This window comes from Abramis brama (genome assembly GCF_963993115.1).
Source record: "Abramis brama genome assembly, chromosome: 17".
NCBI lineage: Eukaryota > Metazoa > Chordata > Actinopteri > Cypriniformes > Leuciscidae > Abramis > Abramis brama.
In genome coordinates, this window is record NC_139979.1 from 21476414 (window position 1) to 21494986 (window position 18573).

General features: G+C 38.8%; 1 protein-coding gene across 2 annotated transcripts in view; it reads right to left on the reverse strand.

Moving 5' to 3' along the window:
- Window positions 1-625: 625 nt before the first annotated feature.
- The window catches only part of ankib1b (ankyrin repeat and IBR domain containing 1b), a 34868-nt gene continuing 16920 nt past the window's right edge, over window positions 626-18573 (reverse strand). Inside the window, exons 6-21 of one of the 2 annotated variants that reach the window (XM_084088333.1) lie at window positions 17995-18203; window positions 15617-15705; window positions 15358-15502; window positions 13815-13981; window positions 11275-11363; window positions 11018-11148; window positions 9814-9948; window positions 9513-9599; window positions 9025-9091; window positions 8670-8815; window positions 8403-8581; window positions 7469-7520; window positions 7110-7184; window positions 5733-5844; window positions 3982-4025; window positions 626-3888 (exon numbers count right to left, since the gene is read on the reverse strand). In XM_084088333.1, coding sequence (XP_083944459.1) covers window positions 3115-3888; window positions 3982-4025; window positions 5733-5844; window positions 7110-7184; window positions 7469-7520; window positions 8403-8581; window positions 8670-8815; window positions 9025-9091; window positions 9513-9599; window positions 9814-9948; window positions 11018-11148; window positions 11275-11363; window positions 13815-13981; window positions 15358-15502; window positions 15617-15705; window positions 17995-18203 — 2501 coding nt within the window. In that variant the 3' untranslated portion in view covers window positions 626-3114. The remainder of the gene's footprint in view (window positions 3889-3981; window positions 4026-5732; window positions 5845-7109; window positions 7185-7468; window positions 7521-8402; window positions 8582-8669; window positions 8816-9024; window positions 9092-9512; window positions 9600-9813; window positions 9949-11017; window positions 11149-11274; window positions 11364-13814; window positions 13982-15357; window positions 15503-15616; window positions 15706-17994; window positions 18204-18573) is intronic. The other variant, XM_084088334.1, reaches the window with a different exon arrangement.

Sequence of the window (18573 nt, forward strand, 5' to 3'; positions counted from 1 at the left end):
TCTCTTTCCATAATGAATTTAATAAATGCTATAATTCATTTATTAATTCAAATAAATGTAATCTTACGCACTACTTTATCTCTGTGTCTGATTCAAAGCGGGCAGAATGCTAAATCGCACGCACCGTAACCAACGAAAATAACCATCATTTTAACCCTTCCAGTCAAATATGGCACTGTAAACATCAAAACCAGCTTGAAGTTGTCAGTGCTGGCACATAACCATGGTATAAGCGGGATAATCCACGGCTAGCTGTGATTTAAAGGATTTAAATGCACTCCGCTTCACGTCTGGTTCTGCCTCCATGCTTAATGCTATGGATTTCCTAGCTGTGGATTTATGTGTACTGGATTTATATATACTATACTTTTTTATAATTTAACTCTGATATTTATTATTATTATTATTATTATTATTATAATTATATGATACAAATTAAATGATAAAAATATACATCACAAATATTATTAAGCTAATAGTATTAGATACAAATAAATTAATCTGAAGGCAAGTCTGAGGTTACAAATAAATAATAATAGTTTTTTTTCTCTCCGCATGTTGATTTTGCACCTGGGCTTTCATTGTACGTTATGTTCAAAGAATACTACCACTTTTACAAATGAAATTTTCTTAGCAACTTTATTCAGATTCACACTCAAATCGGTCCAATTCATTGGCCAAACATCACACATTTGTATTTTCCATATAAATTGGGAATGTATCAAGTAGAGATTATGAAAGTGCAAATACCATTTCAAGGATTAGATGTTTAACAATATAAAATCTGTAATGGGTTACAAAATGTGCTTTACTCACCCCAAAAACAAAAGCCACCCCCCTCCCCCAAACAATAGCCTTGACACTTTTGTCAAGAAAACATGATCTATTTTTATTATAATTACTTAATGCACAGCATACTGTCACATACAGGACAACTTTTGTCATTCACTTTTTTTGTCATGTTTGGACAGATGTTCAAAATCTACCATATGCTTCTTTTGAACAGACATCAGCTCCACCTCCACCTTTGGCGATATACATTAGTCCGAAGAAATACTGCGATTTAGTGAGCTTAACTGATTCTGATCACACATACATACTGTACATACAGGGGAAAAAATCATGTGTGCACTCCTCCAAACTATTGGAATGATTCCAAAAAACACTTCGCAAACAGATTTGCCTTCATTTTCACTTTTGTAAAGTTTTATGCTATGCAATACTGCATTAGGACATAAGGTCATTTTTAACATACATATGACATCAAGCCCACAGCAAAGCATCAGGCGTCTGCTCGATCAAACCCACAGCTAAAACCGCCACTATAATGACAAACCTATGAGCTAAAATGGGTTATTCCAAGGCTGAAAAGTGAACTAATTTTGTGCAATTTTTTTGAAGTGCTTAAAACTCAGTGCTGCTCTGATTTAGCTGAAATGATAGTTTCGTCTGATGATAAGTTGGCCAGGTGTTCGCAAGAAAATAAAAGCAAATCAAAAACATTCTGTTAATTTATCTGAATGGCTTTAAACAATCATTTCAGCAGTCACATTTTAAGTAATAAGCAGATATTGAAAAGTGGCACCGTGTTATTACATTTTGATATACACAACAAAAATATATATATTGGCGCTCATTTGTTTTTGCTTTTTTTTTTTCATTCCACTTTATCTTTATCTTCATTCATTTTTAAGGACATTCAATTTCAAATAAATAGAAATTTAATTTCCATAATTTATTATCGAGAAACAGCACAGTTAAATTAATCGTAAAAAAAAAAAAGGTAACTGTGGGTAAGCTCCACCATGTGTAGAAATGTACTGTAAATCTGCAGCTAAAACAGCTTCTGGACACCACATTGAGACGTCTCAGCCTCTACCAAATGATCCATAGATGAGACCTTAGATATTCTGAGGAGAAAACATGGTTTCAAAAAGCGGTACGTCTTGAAAAAACCAAAGTAAAATACACATATTCATAATTTTCTATCAGAGATGCACCTGGACCACATCTATGGATTTTCTTTTTATCTGAGAATTAGATTTTTACACATTGTTTCCATGTGGATATCACATCTTAACACACAATGTATAGTATAGATGGATATAATCCGCAAATTATTATTATTATTTTTTTTTTTTACGTTGTTTTGTTTTTTTAAATAATTGTTTTAAAAACACCCTGGGGGAAGGGGCCAGAGGCATGCGAAAGGAACCGAACATATATAAAAAATGTCTTTTAAAAAACATTGAGCTCAGTTTGCTTAATCGCCACCTGAAAGTACAAGTACAATGTGTATTGGAACTTCCCACACTCGGGCTCTGAGCACAAGAGAGAGGCTATAAATAAAGAGAAGTTTCACAGAAAAGGCACTGTGATAAGTTGCAGAGAGAAAACGTTTTCCAGAGCTGGTGCGGCGCTCCTGAACCGAGTCGAATCTCGCCGGTACTTTCCGTTCAAATTAACCAATGACGGATTACAGTGATTACGTTTGATAGAAAAAGAAATGTTGTCCGCAACTACAATTACTGTTCATTTAGTTTCTGTTATTATCAGCCTCACAGCTCTTGTGAGCCTGATGCTGATGTGTACTTCTCTGATACTACAGGTCTAGTTTAGAGGAAGGATAGTGTACTCAATAAGGCGACTAGGCCCTCAGCAGCAGGCACGATAAGCACACCCTCCACTCGGTGTGTGCAAGCCAGTGTTTTTGGCACCTACAGTATCTTTTACATCCTTTTTAATCAAAAGAACAGGAACTCGCACCCAATACTGTCCTGTTCTATACAGTAGATTTTTCTGGCTACCTCACTTCCTATCTCGTCTTCATATCTCTTTCTAGTTCAGTTGCTGACTCTTTTAAAAGTGTTTAACACTCCAGGATTGGAAAGAGTTTTTAGGGAGCAAAGAACACGTGCCTCACAAGCACAAAGGCCTGAAACACACGAGTACTGAATGAGTACTCAAAAACAACCTCTTTACATATCTCAGTTTCAATTTCTATATATCTGACAATACAAAGCTTCTCGTCAGGATTGATCTTGTTCCTCAGGTTGAGAATCCGGCAGCTACTTCGTCAAAAAAGTGGTTTAACTAGTGGGTGAAGTCAATATTTCATACAAGGTGTACTTGACCCTCCCATTCAGAGGAGCTACTGCTAGGCTGGTCAGGGTCTGAGTCACATTTTGGGGTATCGGAGTGACACGGGTTCAAACCGCTCGGAGTATCGCCCAACTCGATGGACGAAAGAGGTACCGGACACATATCAAGACCTACTAGGTCCAGCTGTGTCGGCCTGACAGGCTCACGCTCTCCCGCGCCGATACCGGAGTCAAACTCCGCCTCTCTATCGCCCTCTGTTGTCCACTCTGGAATGGCGCACTCGGTCTGCTCTGACATCATCCTCGCCGACTGAGCACTGAATTCCTGGTGAGCTGCACCGGCTGAAGGAACCAAACTGATATTCTGCGGATTCATGTCGTGAAACCAAGCCATGATGTTGCCTAGAAGGTTGGCGTTGTCTGAACCGAAATCAGAGGTTTCCATACGTCCCGAAGGAGCTTGGAAGGGGCCCTCTGCAGGCTCACGGGAAGGATTGTTGAGATTGTCGAAACGCAGAGGGACATTCTGGCCACTGATATTACCCAGCTTCTTTAGGCTGTCACCCACCTCTAGCAGCTCAGAGCTGCTCAGGGCAGCACGGGGCACGTCTATCCCGCACAGCACCGGATCCAGCCGCGTGGGCAGGGATGTTCCGATGGCCCCCAGAGATGCTTCGTTAGCGAGGATCTCTTGAGCATCAACGGCAGCAGTTATCCCAGACTCCTGCAGGGACAGCTGGATGGCCAACAGGATATTTGGATCATCCTCATCCAGGGAACTGTGAGGCTGTAGGGTAAAAGATCAGACGTTACTGTCAGCTGAGGATAAACACCTGTGACATTCTACCACAGAACCTCTGTCAAAAGGGTCTCGACTCACCATGGGTAGACCCTGTCTGTGACCACCACCAATTTCTTGTGTGTCTGTAAGACAAGACAAATGGAAAATCATTTGTTTTGTTAGTTTGCTAGAGCAGTTCCACTTTTTCCTATTTTTGCATACTAAGGAATAACCCTGAGGTCACCATCTCACTACGAAATCATTGATATCAAGGGGGATGGTGGAAAAATACTGGGATGGTGGGATTTGCTACCACAGTGATTTCTGAGATACCACATATTGAGTATAGGGTTATAATCTACAGTGGGATTTTGTGCAGTGGAGCTCAAGTCTTCATCTGTCTATTCAGAAATACAGAACAAATAATTGACGTTAGGGTTGTCAAAAGTACAGGTACTTTTTTACCAAGTCGGTACTGAAATTTTTAAAAACGTGACGATACCAGCATTTCTGCAGTACCGGTGTTACTGAGTACATTTGGTACCCACTGATAGGCGGCTGCTTTCAAACGCTCACGTGTGTCTGTCTAAGCACTGTGAAGAGTGTCAAAGGTTTCCATTTACAACATGTTTTTGAAGCGTTTATCATTGTAGCCAGTCACAGAGATATTTGTTACAGACGGGACAAAACAACAGACGGGACAAAACAATCAGATAGTATGTCAAAATAGATGTGGATTAAATAGTATGAGTGTAATAGACCTGTAATATGTAATGTGTATGTTTCCTTGTCCTTCATTCCATTACAAATTTTTCAATTGATCCTTTTATAAGCATTATTTACTAAGCATTTGAAGGCTAAATGCTGTTTACATTTATTATTTACTTATAATTATTATCATCATAAATAATAAACCCATTTAAATTCATATTTTTATTTTCAAATAGTTCAAATAGTAAAATAGTTCCAATAATTTTTGCTCTGGTACCAAAATTGGTACCAACTACCAAGAACCGTGAAATTTTTACTGGTATTGGTACCGGCTACTGTAATTTTGGTACAGTGATAACACTAATTGACGTAATCAAATATTTTAAATATTAAACACACTCAATGAATGCACCACCGCTGTCTTTCGGCACAAGTGCACAGGACTGAGGCCAATTGAGGCCAGTCCGGTTATGGTGAATACATCATGGACGAAGCTGAGCTACATTATCTAGGTCAGTTAATCCAAATTTCCAATGAAATCAATCAACCTTTTAAAGTGCATGTAAACACACTTTATGTGAACTATTCCTTGCAACAAAAAAGTGTGCTTCATTGTATTGAATGTGCACTTGTAGAAACCTGCACAAAACTCTACTTGCAGATGTTATAATTTTAATAAAGTACATATTCATCACTTTCATTTCAACCCATTTAAGTACACTTTAAAAAAAAAAGTGTACTTGTTTTTCACAAGGGATTACAGACCCTCTAATGATCATTTGGATGTAATCCACCTCATGTAATCAACACAGAATGGAACACAAACTTTGGCTATAAACTGCTTAAACAATTTGGATTCAGTCAGATTTAATGTATAGAAAGTGCTGTTAGTGTCATCATATGCAGAACATCAGGCCTGACAGATTCATTACATGAATTTATGCTGCTTCATAAAAGCCAATATTGCAAAAGAAAGTGACAAATAGATTTACAGTGCTTTTTTTGCTGAGCTTAGTGTGGAAAGAACAGCAAAACAATCATGGAACTGTACTTGCAGCTGCTTGAACTATGGAGCACCAAATGCACACATGTGGGACCAAATATGGGCTCCAAAACGAGAACACGTTCACAAAACGTACCTAAAGTGCCGTGGCCTGGGTCATCAGGGTCGGGTGTGTTGCTGCGGAGGCTGGCCATGTCTCCTCTCCTGCGTTGCCTGTGTCTGCGTCTGTACTGGAATTCGGCATACTCCTATAACACAAAACCGCACACAACCCCATTTCAAAGCTGCTTCATGAGGTGTACCAGCATTCCCACTGGACCCTGTGGACACAAGTCAGACTTTCAGAAGAACCCTACACCTCTCTACAGGAATTCTGTTGTGTGACATAAACGTTCAGGGCTATTGGCTTTATCATTTCACAATAACAGATAGACTTTATGAGGAAAGTCAAAAAAGCCTTTTAAAGGAATGGTTCAACCAAAAATTTAAATCCTGTTATTAGTACTAACCATGTTGTTCAAGACCTGTGAAGACCATTTTTAATAATGTGCAAAAATTACACAGAGCTATCATTTGAAATGAAAAGGGTGACCAGCATTACTAAAGGTTTTTCCTTGTGTATTTGGTGAAATTAATGAGACAAACAAGTTTGGAATGGCATGAGGGAGAGTACATGATGCCAGGATTTTAATTTTTTGGATAACTAATCCTTTAAGCTCCTCAAATCACGTACATATTCAAACAGTCTGACAGTCTGTAATGAAAATTACTACAAAACCAACAAGATATGGCATTTCGAGTAAATATATGTTCACAGATCATAACTGATCTATACTGTTCTTCTTAAAACTTTATTTTCACCATAGGTTGACAAATCTAAACCAAACTGAAGCTGAATGCAATAAGCATGCAACAACGGTAGCAAACTCAAAAAAATTAAATAATACATACATTTGGACAAAACATTCCTGAGAGGTAATGCTCAAGCATCAATAATAAAAAGTTGAATAAAGTGCATCACTATTATTCCTCTTTCTACAAGCCATAAATCCAGAGCAAAATGAAACTGCAAGCCTGCATACATGATTTCAAAAGAAGAGCAGCAACCAGCAATACAGACTGAAGTGGTGACCTGGTTCACCTTGGAATGTCTGCAAAAACCCATTTCTCATGACCTTTCATGGCATAGTCAAAGCAAAAAGCAGAAATCTGCCTTTTGAAGTTACAAGACCAAAGGCATCTTTTAGAAGACCATGTCGGGAAATATGACCAGAAAAGAAAAAGATCTCGGTTTCCAGATGATGTTAAAACAGCATCGGAATTCTTAATCTGGAGTGCACAGCAATCGTCTGAAATATATAAACAGCGGCAATAGAGTATGAACAGAAAAAAGAAAACATGCAACCAACTAAAAGTTGACAATGACACAAGTGATGGGGTGTACATGACAGGTGCCATTCCACGGTTCGTTCAGCCGTTCCAGAGATGGGGTCTAATGAGGATTCTTTAATACCTGCGGATGGCTTCCTGTATACTGACAGTGCTCTCTCGGATCAATTCCCCCGAGAAAGGCATGATTCCTCTGGATCTTTAGATTAGAACAAAATAGCGGTACACTGTTTAACTGCACATTACAGGTCTTACACATTCACAACTGCTGCAACAAGACTACATCTTGTTCTATAGGCTGGTATGCACTTACACATTCACAACTGCTGCAACAAGACTACATCTTGTTCTATAGGCTGGTATGCACTGGCAAAACCTCAGGCACCCTTCACAAACTAAGTTGGCCACAAATATACATTTAACAAAGACACTCCTAAACAAACTATGGCCAAAGTCTCAAAACAAGCAAAACAAAACAGTTACCTCGGGAGAGGCGAAACCCAAGTACTCCCAGTCCCATGTTCCACCAGCAAAACTGTGGACGCAAACAAAAAAAGAATGAAGTTCCATGTGATCCTATACATTTTTAGGCTGCAGGTGTAGTTCTGTTCTGTTTCTGCAGCTCTTGGGAAATACAATGCTAGTGCTGAAAAACAATACTTCATCAAATTTTATTTCATAGAAATGAGTTTGCCATGTCTTTTAAAAATCTAGTTTAAAACACACGGTAAGTTCTTAGAAATGTACCCTGTATTTTTGTTGGTTTCATATAGTTTTTTTAAGACTACAAATGTGGCATGACCAGCAAATACACATCTTCATTATTTTTTTTATTAAATACAGTTTCAAAGGTTCCCATTTTGTTTTTGTCCTCTATGCTGATTGCATCATATGGCATTAATTTGGTGGACAAAAGATTTTTAGATGCATATAATATATTAACAAAACTGCTTCACAACTTTTTATCCCACAATGAGAAAATAAAATGCTTTAACAAAAAACATATATATTTTTTATATAAATATATATATATATATATATATATATATATATAAAAATATAATGTTTATTCAGAAATTAAACACATTACATTTCAAAAAGAAGCCACATTTCGAAAAAACTTTTTTTTTTACAAAAAAAACAAAAAAACATACACATATATAAATATATAAAACAAATTAATAGACCTGGACAAGTAATAACTTTCTTGAAACAACTTCATCTGACATCACCTAGGCCACACGCATAGATTTGTGTTGCACCCACAGGATGTTAACCAGATGTTAACCAACAGCCAAAAAGCTATTTAGCCATTGCAGGCAATGCAGCCTTTCTAAAATCTTGCCATTCTTGGTTACAAATGCAGTTTTTATTTAAACTATTTGAAGAAGTATATCATTGGGGAAGAGGCTCTTACCTGCGTCGAGGGGCTTCGGGTGAATCATTGGGGGCCACACCTCTTGCCACAGATGCCAGAAACTCCTGCCTCTTTTGCTGCACCAGGCAGGCAGCGCGGATTATCTTATGCCGAGGCGTGCGGAGGTAAGGCCGGTTGACTTTCTGTGCAAGATCTTCAGTCACCATTTCCAAGTCAGTCTAACAAGAAAAATAAGAGTGCTGCGTTGTCACTAACTCAGAAATCACACGTTAAGAATATTCCAAAACTAGCATCTGTGTTATTAACCTGCATAAGTTCAAATATTTCCTTCTTTGTGCTTTTGGGCTCCAGAAAGAACCCATAAGGGTAAGAGCACTTGAGAATACGACGAGTTTTAAGTAGTTCGTGCACTGCATCTTCAATGAAAGTAGTGTCTGGAGGGCCTCCTTCACCTGCAACAACACAGTAATGCGAAACAGGAGTTAAAATATAATTTCTACAAGTATTAAACTTCAACTGCTGCTAAATGTTGAAGTTTACTCTCTACACTGTACTTCCAGTCTGTAAATTATAACAAAGGGAAAGGACACAAGGTTGACCATGCATAACACGGCTTGGAAATAATTTATTAAAATTATACAAGTGTGGTTTTGTATCTTACTTCCACTCAGAACTTTGCTCAGTTGTTCCATCTTGTCTTTGGCCGTCTTAAGCAGGCGTTCTTCAAGCTGTAGGACAGGGTAATACAGATTAATACAGATACACTATTTTAAAATAAAGACCATCTAATGTCAGTCCACAGAACTCTGCTCACTGACTGCATATTCTACAAAACTGGAAAATAACTTTCATGATCTGGCAAGCTCTAAGCTGATAGGCTGTCTTTATGAAATATCTGAGAGTAAGGACACACGGGGTCTTTAACCAGTCACCAAGAAAAAGTCATGATTAAAACTAGCAGTTTCACACCAGTCTACTATTAAGGTATAATCTTTTTTCTGATAAACAGCATGTAAAAACAAAAACGGTCAGACGGTCTATTCCAGTCAAGTTCCAGTACTTGGCCAGACTAAGCTGCATTGTGAACCAGACATAGTTGTTTAGTCAAAGATTGTACATAAAATCAGGCTGATCTTTGTAGACTTTTACCTGGTAGCTGTGCTCGTGGTTCTTAAAGCGTGTGTAATAGTGCATGAAGCGATCCAGCTCCTGGAAGTTGGTGTGTTTCTTCTCTGCCTGCAAATAATAATATAACAATAATAATATTTAAGAGTGTGTAAAAGTGCAGGCATACTCATTAGCGAGATCTTTTCTTTATTCAGTATTAAAAGCTCTATTATTAATCTAATAATGTTTAAACAATCTATAAATGCCCTTTACATCTGTGTGGTGCTTTAAATGTATAGAACTAATTTAAAAGGCATGAGGACCATGAGTAAATAATGTGTACCTCAACAGTCATCTCTTTAGACTGCTCCTCCACCTGCTGAATGACCTCATAGCGTGTGCAACGGTAGTATCCTCCTGTAGAGGAACTGTGTTTTTTCCATTCTTCCAGACAGATCCAGCAGAAATCATACTTGCACTGTACAGACACACAAACATTCTTTATTAATAACACCTATGCTAAAACAAACCATTAGTCAACTTTCATTATGTCACTAGCAAATGCATTTATCAGTCTAGCAGGAGGCACACTAGAAGTTGTGGGATTCTGACAGCAGGGATTATGTGTGTTGCTAGGAGACTATCTCTCTCACTTTTTATTTTTGGAGTGCTAGTATTTGCAAAGTCTCTGTTTAGTAACCTTGCTGCAGGATGATCAAGATTGAATTTACAGTAAAGCATTACATCCTAAGGCACATATACGCATTTCTTGTTCTTTAATCAAAGAGATTTATCAAGATTTCCTCATCTATTATTCTTAAAATGATTCAACGTCAACCTGCTGTTGCAGAGGCAGAACTTTTAGAAACAAATCTTAATCTTTACAACAACATTCAATTATGATATAAAATGAAAGGCCATAATGATAAGCGGCAAAGCTTACATTCAGCACTTTCAAATAATCCTTCCAATCAAATAATCCTTCCAATCAGGTTTTCATCCAAAGTTCCACTTTTTTGGTCTTCTTGATTTACACTTTTCTTGGCTCACAGCCATGTCTGCACAATTCCCCACTGGTTTACTTCCTACTGGAAGATAATATTTCATCTCTACTGAGAAACATAACCCCCCAGTCAAGGTGTCCCCCAAGGTTCTGTTCTTGGCCCTCTCGTTTTCATAATCTATAAACTTTCTATTTGTCAAATCACAAGCCATCATGGTCTTACTTATAACTGCTTTGCTGATGAGTTTTTTTGTTTTTTTTACCACCTGTTCTGATACACACCCTCCCAACTCATTTTGGTCAGCGGCACAGAGAATAATTTTTTTTAAAGCAGAATTAATACTAAGTGGGCCATATTGATTTAAGACTTTGACAATCCCTTTTAAAATTCCTTGATATCATGTTTGACCCTTTGTTCACTTCCAGATTTCACACCAACTCTCTTTTCAAGCCTGCATTCTACACCTCTGAAAAACTCCATGTCTCCGCCCCATACTTAACCTGGTATATAAATAAATCCTATTATTGTTATCACGCAAATAACCTTGGCACATTGCATGTGGTTACAGCCTTCATTCTTCTGAATGGGAGATTTGCAGTTGGCACAAGATTTGGAGTTGGTGAGTAACCACAGGCAGTTGGCAGCATCTTCATACGCCTCACTTACACCTGCCACTGAAATGGAAAAAGACAGAAATAAAGATGCTGCAGGTCCAAAACCATTTTTGGACAGGTAGGAACAGCACTTCAGAAAATGTATCTGGGTGGTTACTGCAAAGGAATACAGGAAAACATGCTTACATTCTTCTGGTTTCATGTCAGAGACTTTCTGAAGCCACATCTTCCAAGTTTGGCAGTCACATGGTTCATGGGCCTCTCCTTGGCACTCCCTGTGAAGAGAAACACCAGCATGATGTCGGGCCCAAGTATAAGGGAAATTCCATTTCTAGTGAATATCTTATTTCTGTTCAGTGCATTTGAGTTGTTGGATGCATGGCTTTTTATGGATAAACCGGTGTCAAAAATGAGCAAAAGATTAATCTATGCTATTGCTAACATATTAACATGGTGTAACGTAACATTTTTTGATCTTTAACTGGGGAGTACCCTACAATTTCAGGAGACTGTTCTAGTTTAACATTTAGAACTGTTTTTTCCTGCCATCCACGACCCACTCAGAACAGAACTGTGACCCACAAGTTGAGAACCACTGCTATTAAACAACATTGGCAGACCGTTGACCGCAAATGCCTTTAAATGACAGCTTCAGCCTAGGGAATGCTCTTCCATATTAGATTCAATCCATATTCACTCAGACAGATGAAATGTTTGTGTATGAGAAAGGGAGGAGGGTGTTTTGACTCAAATATAATGCTCAGATCTGGCACAGGCAGTGATGAGATACGAGCCCACTGTGTGGGTGTGTGTATGTGTCTATGTGTTTGTGTGTTGGGGACATAAGGACCAGAGCTGTGGGGAAGAGAAACACAGCCAGCTGCATCGGCAGAGATCACTGCGAGCAGAACATACATACTGTGACGGATCGACTGCCTCTCCCTAGTAATCAGTGCCACCCCGTCCCTTAACTTGCCGCCCTTCGCCAGGTTCCCGACTGGAGTGGGTGTGATTGGAGAGGAGGGGCGCTGAAGAGGAGAATTGGCGGCGTGTGAACCGCCGTTGTTAAATGCTGAGCGCGCCTCTCCTTGAGAGACCGGTCTCTTCCCTGTGCATGCTCACTGGTGTCCTTGTGGATCCAGGAAGGGAGCACGGAGGGATTCCCACGCCTCCAATATGCGAGTCGCCGGACCCATGGTCCGGAATGGAGAAACATGCGTGATGCCGCTGACGGGCTAGGATGCCGGTGCCCGGTTGCATAAAGCACCTTAAGTGTAATTTTCCATTAAGTTTGCCCTTATGTTTCCCTTAAACCTAAGGGTGTTGCAGAAAAAAACCCTTGAGTGTTACTTAAGGGTTTCTTTAAGTGAAACGTCATAAACACTTAGAATTTCCCTTAAATGCTGTTTTTTCACTTAAATAATCCCTTAAAAAGCGTTAAGTGTTGCATAAAACCCCTTAACGGTCATTTCCCTAAGTATAATTTAAGGTTTGGAAATCGTAACCTTAAGAGTAACGCGGACAAAAATAAGACAACATGGCTGAATTTATGGAACCAGCTGAAGATCATTATGTGCCAAGAAGAATTTTTAAGGATAGGGAGAACCCTTTGGACCATCTTAGCGATGAAAAATTGTTACAAGAATACCGATTTGATCGACGCGCAATATTTGCGCAATATATCGCTAACAAACTAGAGAGCGACCTTGACCATGTCACACATAACAACCACTCTTTACTTGCGGTGTTACAACTGCTTATAGCACTGCATTTTTTTGCAACTGGGAGTTTTCAGTAGTGGGATATGTTTTACACGTGCATAAATCGGCTACCATTCAATAAATGTAGGCTACAATTAGTGTGTATCGGATTTTCAGGTGATATTCTCAATTCATTCAGTTAACGGACGCTCTGAGGTAAAGTGTTCAGACTGCAGACTTATAGCAACGATTATATTTAATTGTACAGTACAGTAGTCATAACATAACGTACAGACATTATCTTAATTCCATAATGTCCTTAAACATAACAATATTGCTGGCCATAAACTGAGAAAGTGCGCGTCCGGTGTGTGATACAGTTGTCCTAAACGCGACGCGGCGTGTTAGTGTTTTGCGTATCTATGGCAACAACAGACTTTTATAACGTGAATCCAGGATCGCTGTCGTGAAACACTTAAATGTTTCCCTTACCTAAGAGAACCGTTTAAGAGATTATATGCAACACCCTTAAGTTATTCTCTTAGGTAAGGGGAAATCGCCCCTTAAGTATCATACTTAAGGGAAAAACTTAAGGTGCTTTATGCAACCGGGCACGGGCCGCTATTCCCCTCAGTTGTCGGGGCCTAGAGAGGACAAGCCACGATGCCGAGTGCATCGCCTCAGACAAAATAGAGAGAAGCGCGTGTGACCGCCAGACACCACCGCCTTACCTGGACCCATCCCATCTCTTCATTACCCCAAGGACACCAGATCCCCTTTTGTTTTAACACTTTATTTCCCCCATTTTTGGACATTTTATGTTTATTTACTTGAATAAATACCTCTCCGAGGCCTGACACCACTCCCACTGTGTCTGTTGTTTGCTCCTTCCGCCACAATACAAACACGCATTCTTGAATATGAATCCTTCAAATCATGTTCTAGTGAACTGGAGTTGTTCAGAATCATAAATTCTCTCTTCTGGAACTATGGCTTAAGAGATTTATATCAGTGACTGGCACTGACCAGCAGAAGAGATGGCCTTTTCCACAGTCCACCGCAGGGGCCTGGAGGCGAGGAAAACTGAGCGGGTCAGAGGTGCTGCCACCTGGTCCCTGCCCGGCCAATCGCACTGCTCTATCACAGCCAGCCCGCGGGCACCACCGGATGGCAGGATTATTCTCAACAAATGCCTGATGGAGAAGCAGAAAAAGAAGTAAAAAGAATGAGCAAGGAAGAACAGAGGAGAGAGCAAGTAAAGGAGTCATTTAAAACATAAAACATTTCCTTATTCATTTATTACGTGGCTCTCTGCTCTGATTCTCTGATTCCGATTGGTCAAATGCAGCATTGAGTAGTCAAATGTATAATGAGTAATAATATATAAATATATGCTAAATTATGAGATAAAAAGAGCTAGATGAGATCAAATCTATAAGATGTTACTTTGCAAATATCCAAGCTAAACGGCTTCAGATTAATATAAATTTAAATGTGTAGGAGGCGATGGCCTTATGGGTAGAATTCCGACATGTAGCATGGTTGCACTTTGAGCAACCAGAGTTCAAGTCCCAGATAGTAATATGTACTACACTAACATTTAAAAAATTTGGGGTCAGTAAGATTTTTTTTTTTTTTAAAGAAGTCTCTCATGTTCACCAAGGCTGCATTAATTTGAGTAAAAACAGTAATATATTGTGAATGTGAAATTCTATTACGATTTAAAATAACTCTTTTTCTATTCTATTTGAATATATTTTTATTTATTTGTATTTATTGTCAAAGCTTCAGTCTTCAGTGTCACATGATCCTTCAGAAATCAATCTAATAGGCTGATTTGGTTCTCAAGAAAGATTTCCTTATTATTATTATCAATGTTAAAAAAAGTTGTGCTGCTTCTTTTGCAACAGCTTTTCAATCAGTTTTTATCAATTGAATGTGTCCTTGCTGAATCAAAGTTTGACTTTCAAAAAAATCTTACTGACCCCAATCTTCTGAATATGCCTTAAAGTTTTGTTAATTGAACAGAACTAAACTAAAATATGTTGTCCTCTAAGGTTCAACTAATTTGCTGAGTCTTGTTATGATGCTGGGATGCAAGTTAATTTTTACCCACAGCTCCAGAAGTCCATCAGTACACTCTGACCCTGAAAATGGCTGCAAGAGCGCAGACACCCCTGTGGAAGAGTCAACATCACCATGGCAACATAATGAAAGGCTTGGGACTCCCCAGCGAGAGAAGTGTCATGAGATATTTTCAGATGAGAGCTGCCATTGTTACAGTTACTTCAATCCTCTCAGCTTCCATTTCAATGTTCCACCGTTCCGAACTGACTTCACAATGACATTTAACCGTAAAACTCCACTGAGAACTGCTCTGTGTGACTGGAAAACCAGCTATGAAGGCAGAATCACAGGGTTTAAATCAAAACTCTGGCCGAATGATGACAGACTGCTGTTTTTCTTAATTTATCCTCATGTTTAACTCACGATTTCACAAAATAATACAATTACAATGACATCTATCCACATAATTCAGACTAATGTGCATCTGATCATGCAATTATACCTTGATGTCAAACTGCAGATAACGTTTGTCCATCTCTCTGGACACAATGCTCTCAATGACCTCAACAGGAACCAGTTGGAAGCAGTCATAGGCTGGGCAGAAGATATTATGGGCCTCCCCCTCCTGGATCTTCAGATTCAGAAAACTGCCAAGGACAACGTACATATGACTGTTACATGATAATAGAGCAGCAGTGAGAACTGACAGTGACTGTAATGTGACTAAAATGCTGAAAGGCTCTAATAAGGAAAGCGCTCACCTTTCCCAGCATGCTCTGCAGAACTCATGACCACATGGGATATCAACAGGCTCCTCAAACATGGAGGCTGCACACATACAAATACCGCACTGACAGCGGAGAACAAAACAACCTTAGTAAGAGCAAAATTAATGTATACCTAGACATAAAATACATTATACATAGATGAAACAGTATAAAATGGATCAGAATAATAAAAGTTTGATAAAATCACATTTAGCCGATTCATCTCATGACAAACTGCACTATACAATAAATTTAGCCTGAATTTAAATGAATATCAAGTTAATTTCTGGTGTAGGCTTTCACTGGCTTTGTGAAAGTGGTGATAATGCACCGAAAGGAACCCGTTTTTAGACTACAATGTCGTCTTTATTGATATGTGAAAGAACTGATTGTTCACTTGTGAACCAAGCTCACTTCACAAAGCATTTTAAAGGTCTTCTGAAAAATATAGATAATCCTGGGTGATATGCTGGTAAGTGAGTGTAAGAAAAGCTTACTTTTTTACTATTTTGTCATTTTAAGGCTGGTACACACCAAATCTAGGTAAAAGAACTAGCAGTGATGAAAGCCAACGGCTGTGACAGCTCACGTCAGCTGTGTCTGGGAAAAAAAAGTTGTGCTTGAACACACTTCAAAAACTACAGCCGACGGCCAACTAGCATGTACGTTCATTCAAAAAGGGAACGTGAACTAGGAATGTGAATATACAAACTGTAAATAAAGCAGCGCTTGCTTACCATTTTGAATATGAATCATGCTGATCAGTTTGTCTTCACTTATATTAATTGGGCTACATATGGCCATGCCACTATGAAAATATTTGCATATTGGAATATAAAGCACCTTCTTTGTGTGCCCACTTTTCTTTGCTTTGTCACTTTCGTTTTTCTTTTCGTGCACAGGTTTACAAAGCTAACCAGTTAACCAACATGCTCAACCGGCCAGAATAAAGCCAACGGAAGTCCGACTAAAGCCGAAGTGCGGAACACACTGCAAAAACTAGCCCTTGTTGTGTCCCAGCCCTTAGATAACACTCCAAAAGCAACTTAAGGTGCTTTCATATTTAACTGATGTCTGCCATTCGGCTATCAGAAGCACAGGATGCAGGAAAATCAGGTTCAACCCAACACTTTATACCCAAGACACTTTATTTTCACTTTTCAAAAATATATTTTCCTAATTTTGATTTAAAATAAATGCCTTTCTGAGCTGCTATTCGATGGGAAAAGGGAGAAGAATGAGTTCAGAACACAAACTTGGGTCAGTTGCGTCAAAAGTTAACGCAACCTGCCTTACTCTCCATGCCACTGATCTGGTTACCAGTGGGATTTATTTTGTAATTTTGTCTGGCTCAATCAGACACTGGTGGGGGTAAATAGCCTCTGCAAACAAGGCAGGTGTAAAAAGACACTCAAATATATTATACTGAGAGGAGCGTTGGGGAAAGATGGTTTTAAAAGTAGTGAATTACATAATTGCATTACTTAGTTACTTATTATGGAAAGTAATGCGTTACGTTACTTATATGTTACTTTTTCTCATCTGGGCTGGTCTTGCTTGTTTGTTTTTTTAATAACAAAAAAAAAACAGATCTATTTTTGGCAAATGTAAAGGCTATTTCACACCAAAAGAGAAATGAATAAACCTCAGTCTAGGAAATGCAAATTCACACCTGTATAGCCTGTAAAAAGTACTCGGATGACCGAAAGTGTACACTTTACTATCCCATGAGGCCACAAGAAAGGATTTGTGAATGGCAGTGAAGTGATGCAACTGATGCTGGTAGGTCTTATGATAATGACAATATGGCAAATGTAGTACGTCAGAATTTTAAGTATCTATTTGCAAAGTTATTCAAAATAAGTATCAACTCAGAGTATGCGATTTCGGATGCAGCCAACTACTTGAAAAAAACACAAATGTGATATTTATCTAAAGTCATTTTTGCTTATTATTAGTATAATTAAATTGGGTCACCGAAGGTCAGCAGTAAAGACAATGGTTAATAAAGTGAGATTAAATACATAAAGTATATTTGTGCCATTTAACATATTTAATTATTGCAGGTCTGTGTAATATTTTGAGTTAGCATTTCACTGTTTTTATTCATAATGAGGAATACTGAATTTTTTTTAAAAGGTAACAATGGTAGCAGTTCATTGATTCAATTTATGGGATTTGAACCTACAAACTTTTAGTAGCCCCAATCTAACCCCATTGCTACACCACTCAAATTGATCACTGAATCATTTACATTTTATTACACAAACTGCAAAAAAATGAAAAACAAACTATTGCATATCATCTCCACAGAAGAGGCTGTAGAATTAACTACAAATATTACTAATAGAGAACCAAATCTGATCCCTCACCAGGGAGCGATCGTCATCAGCAGGGGTCAGGCTGATCTCGTCCGGAGAGGTGATGGATGAGCGGGTGGTGCGAGGCGTACGGGGTGAAGGCAGGGTGTCCCAGGTGTTGTAACCTCTAGGCGGGGGAGTGGGCATCTGAACACCTGAGCGCTGGCAGCAGTCTTCAGCATTAGACATCCAAGCTTCCAGGAGTTTCTCCCTGTCCCAGTCTAAATTTCAAAGGGATACTTGGGTCAGTGTGCTTGGCAAAAAAACAACAATTGGAAGAGTCACACCAATTCTAAAAATATACATTTTCACATTTCAAATGTTTTGAATTAGCTGGAATTTACAAATAATTAAACCGTTTCAACAAGGCTGTTCCTCTGAGTGGGAACAAAACAAATACCCAGATGTTTAGTAGGTTGTTTTCCCACTGGATATGAGAAAACTTTATTGCCATCCAATTAAACCTGCCAGCAGGCAAGTGCACAGGTAGGGCTCAACATATAAAGGCTCATATTTGATTTATTTGATGTCTGACTGACACATGTGGGACCTGAGAGAGAGGTCTAGCATTTGCCATCTAGTCATAGCCAA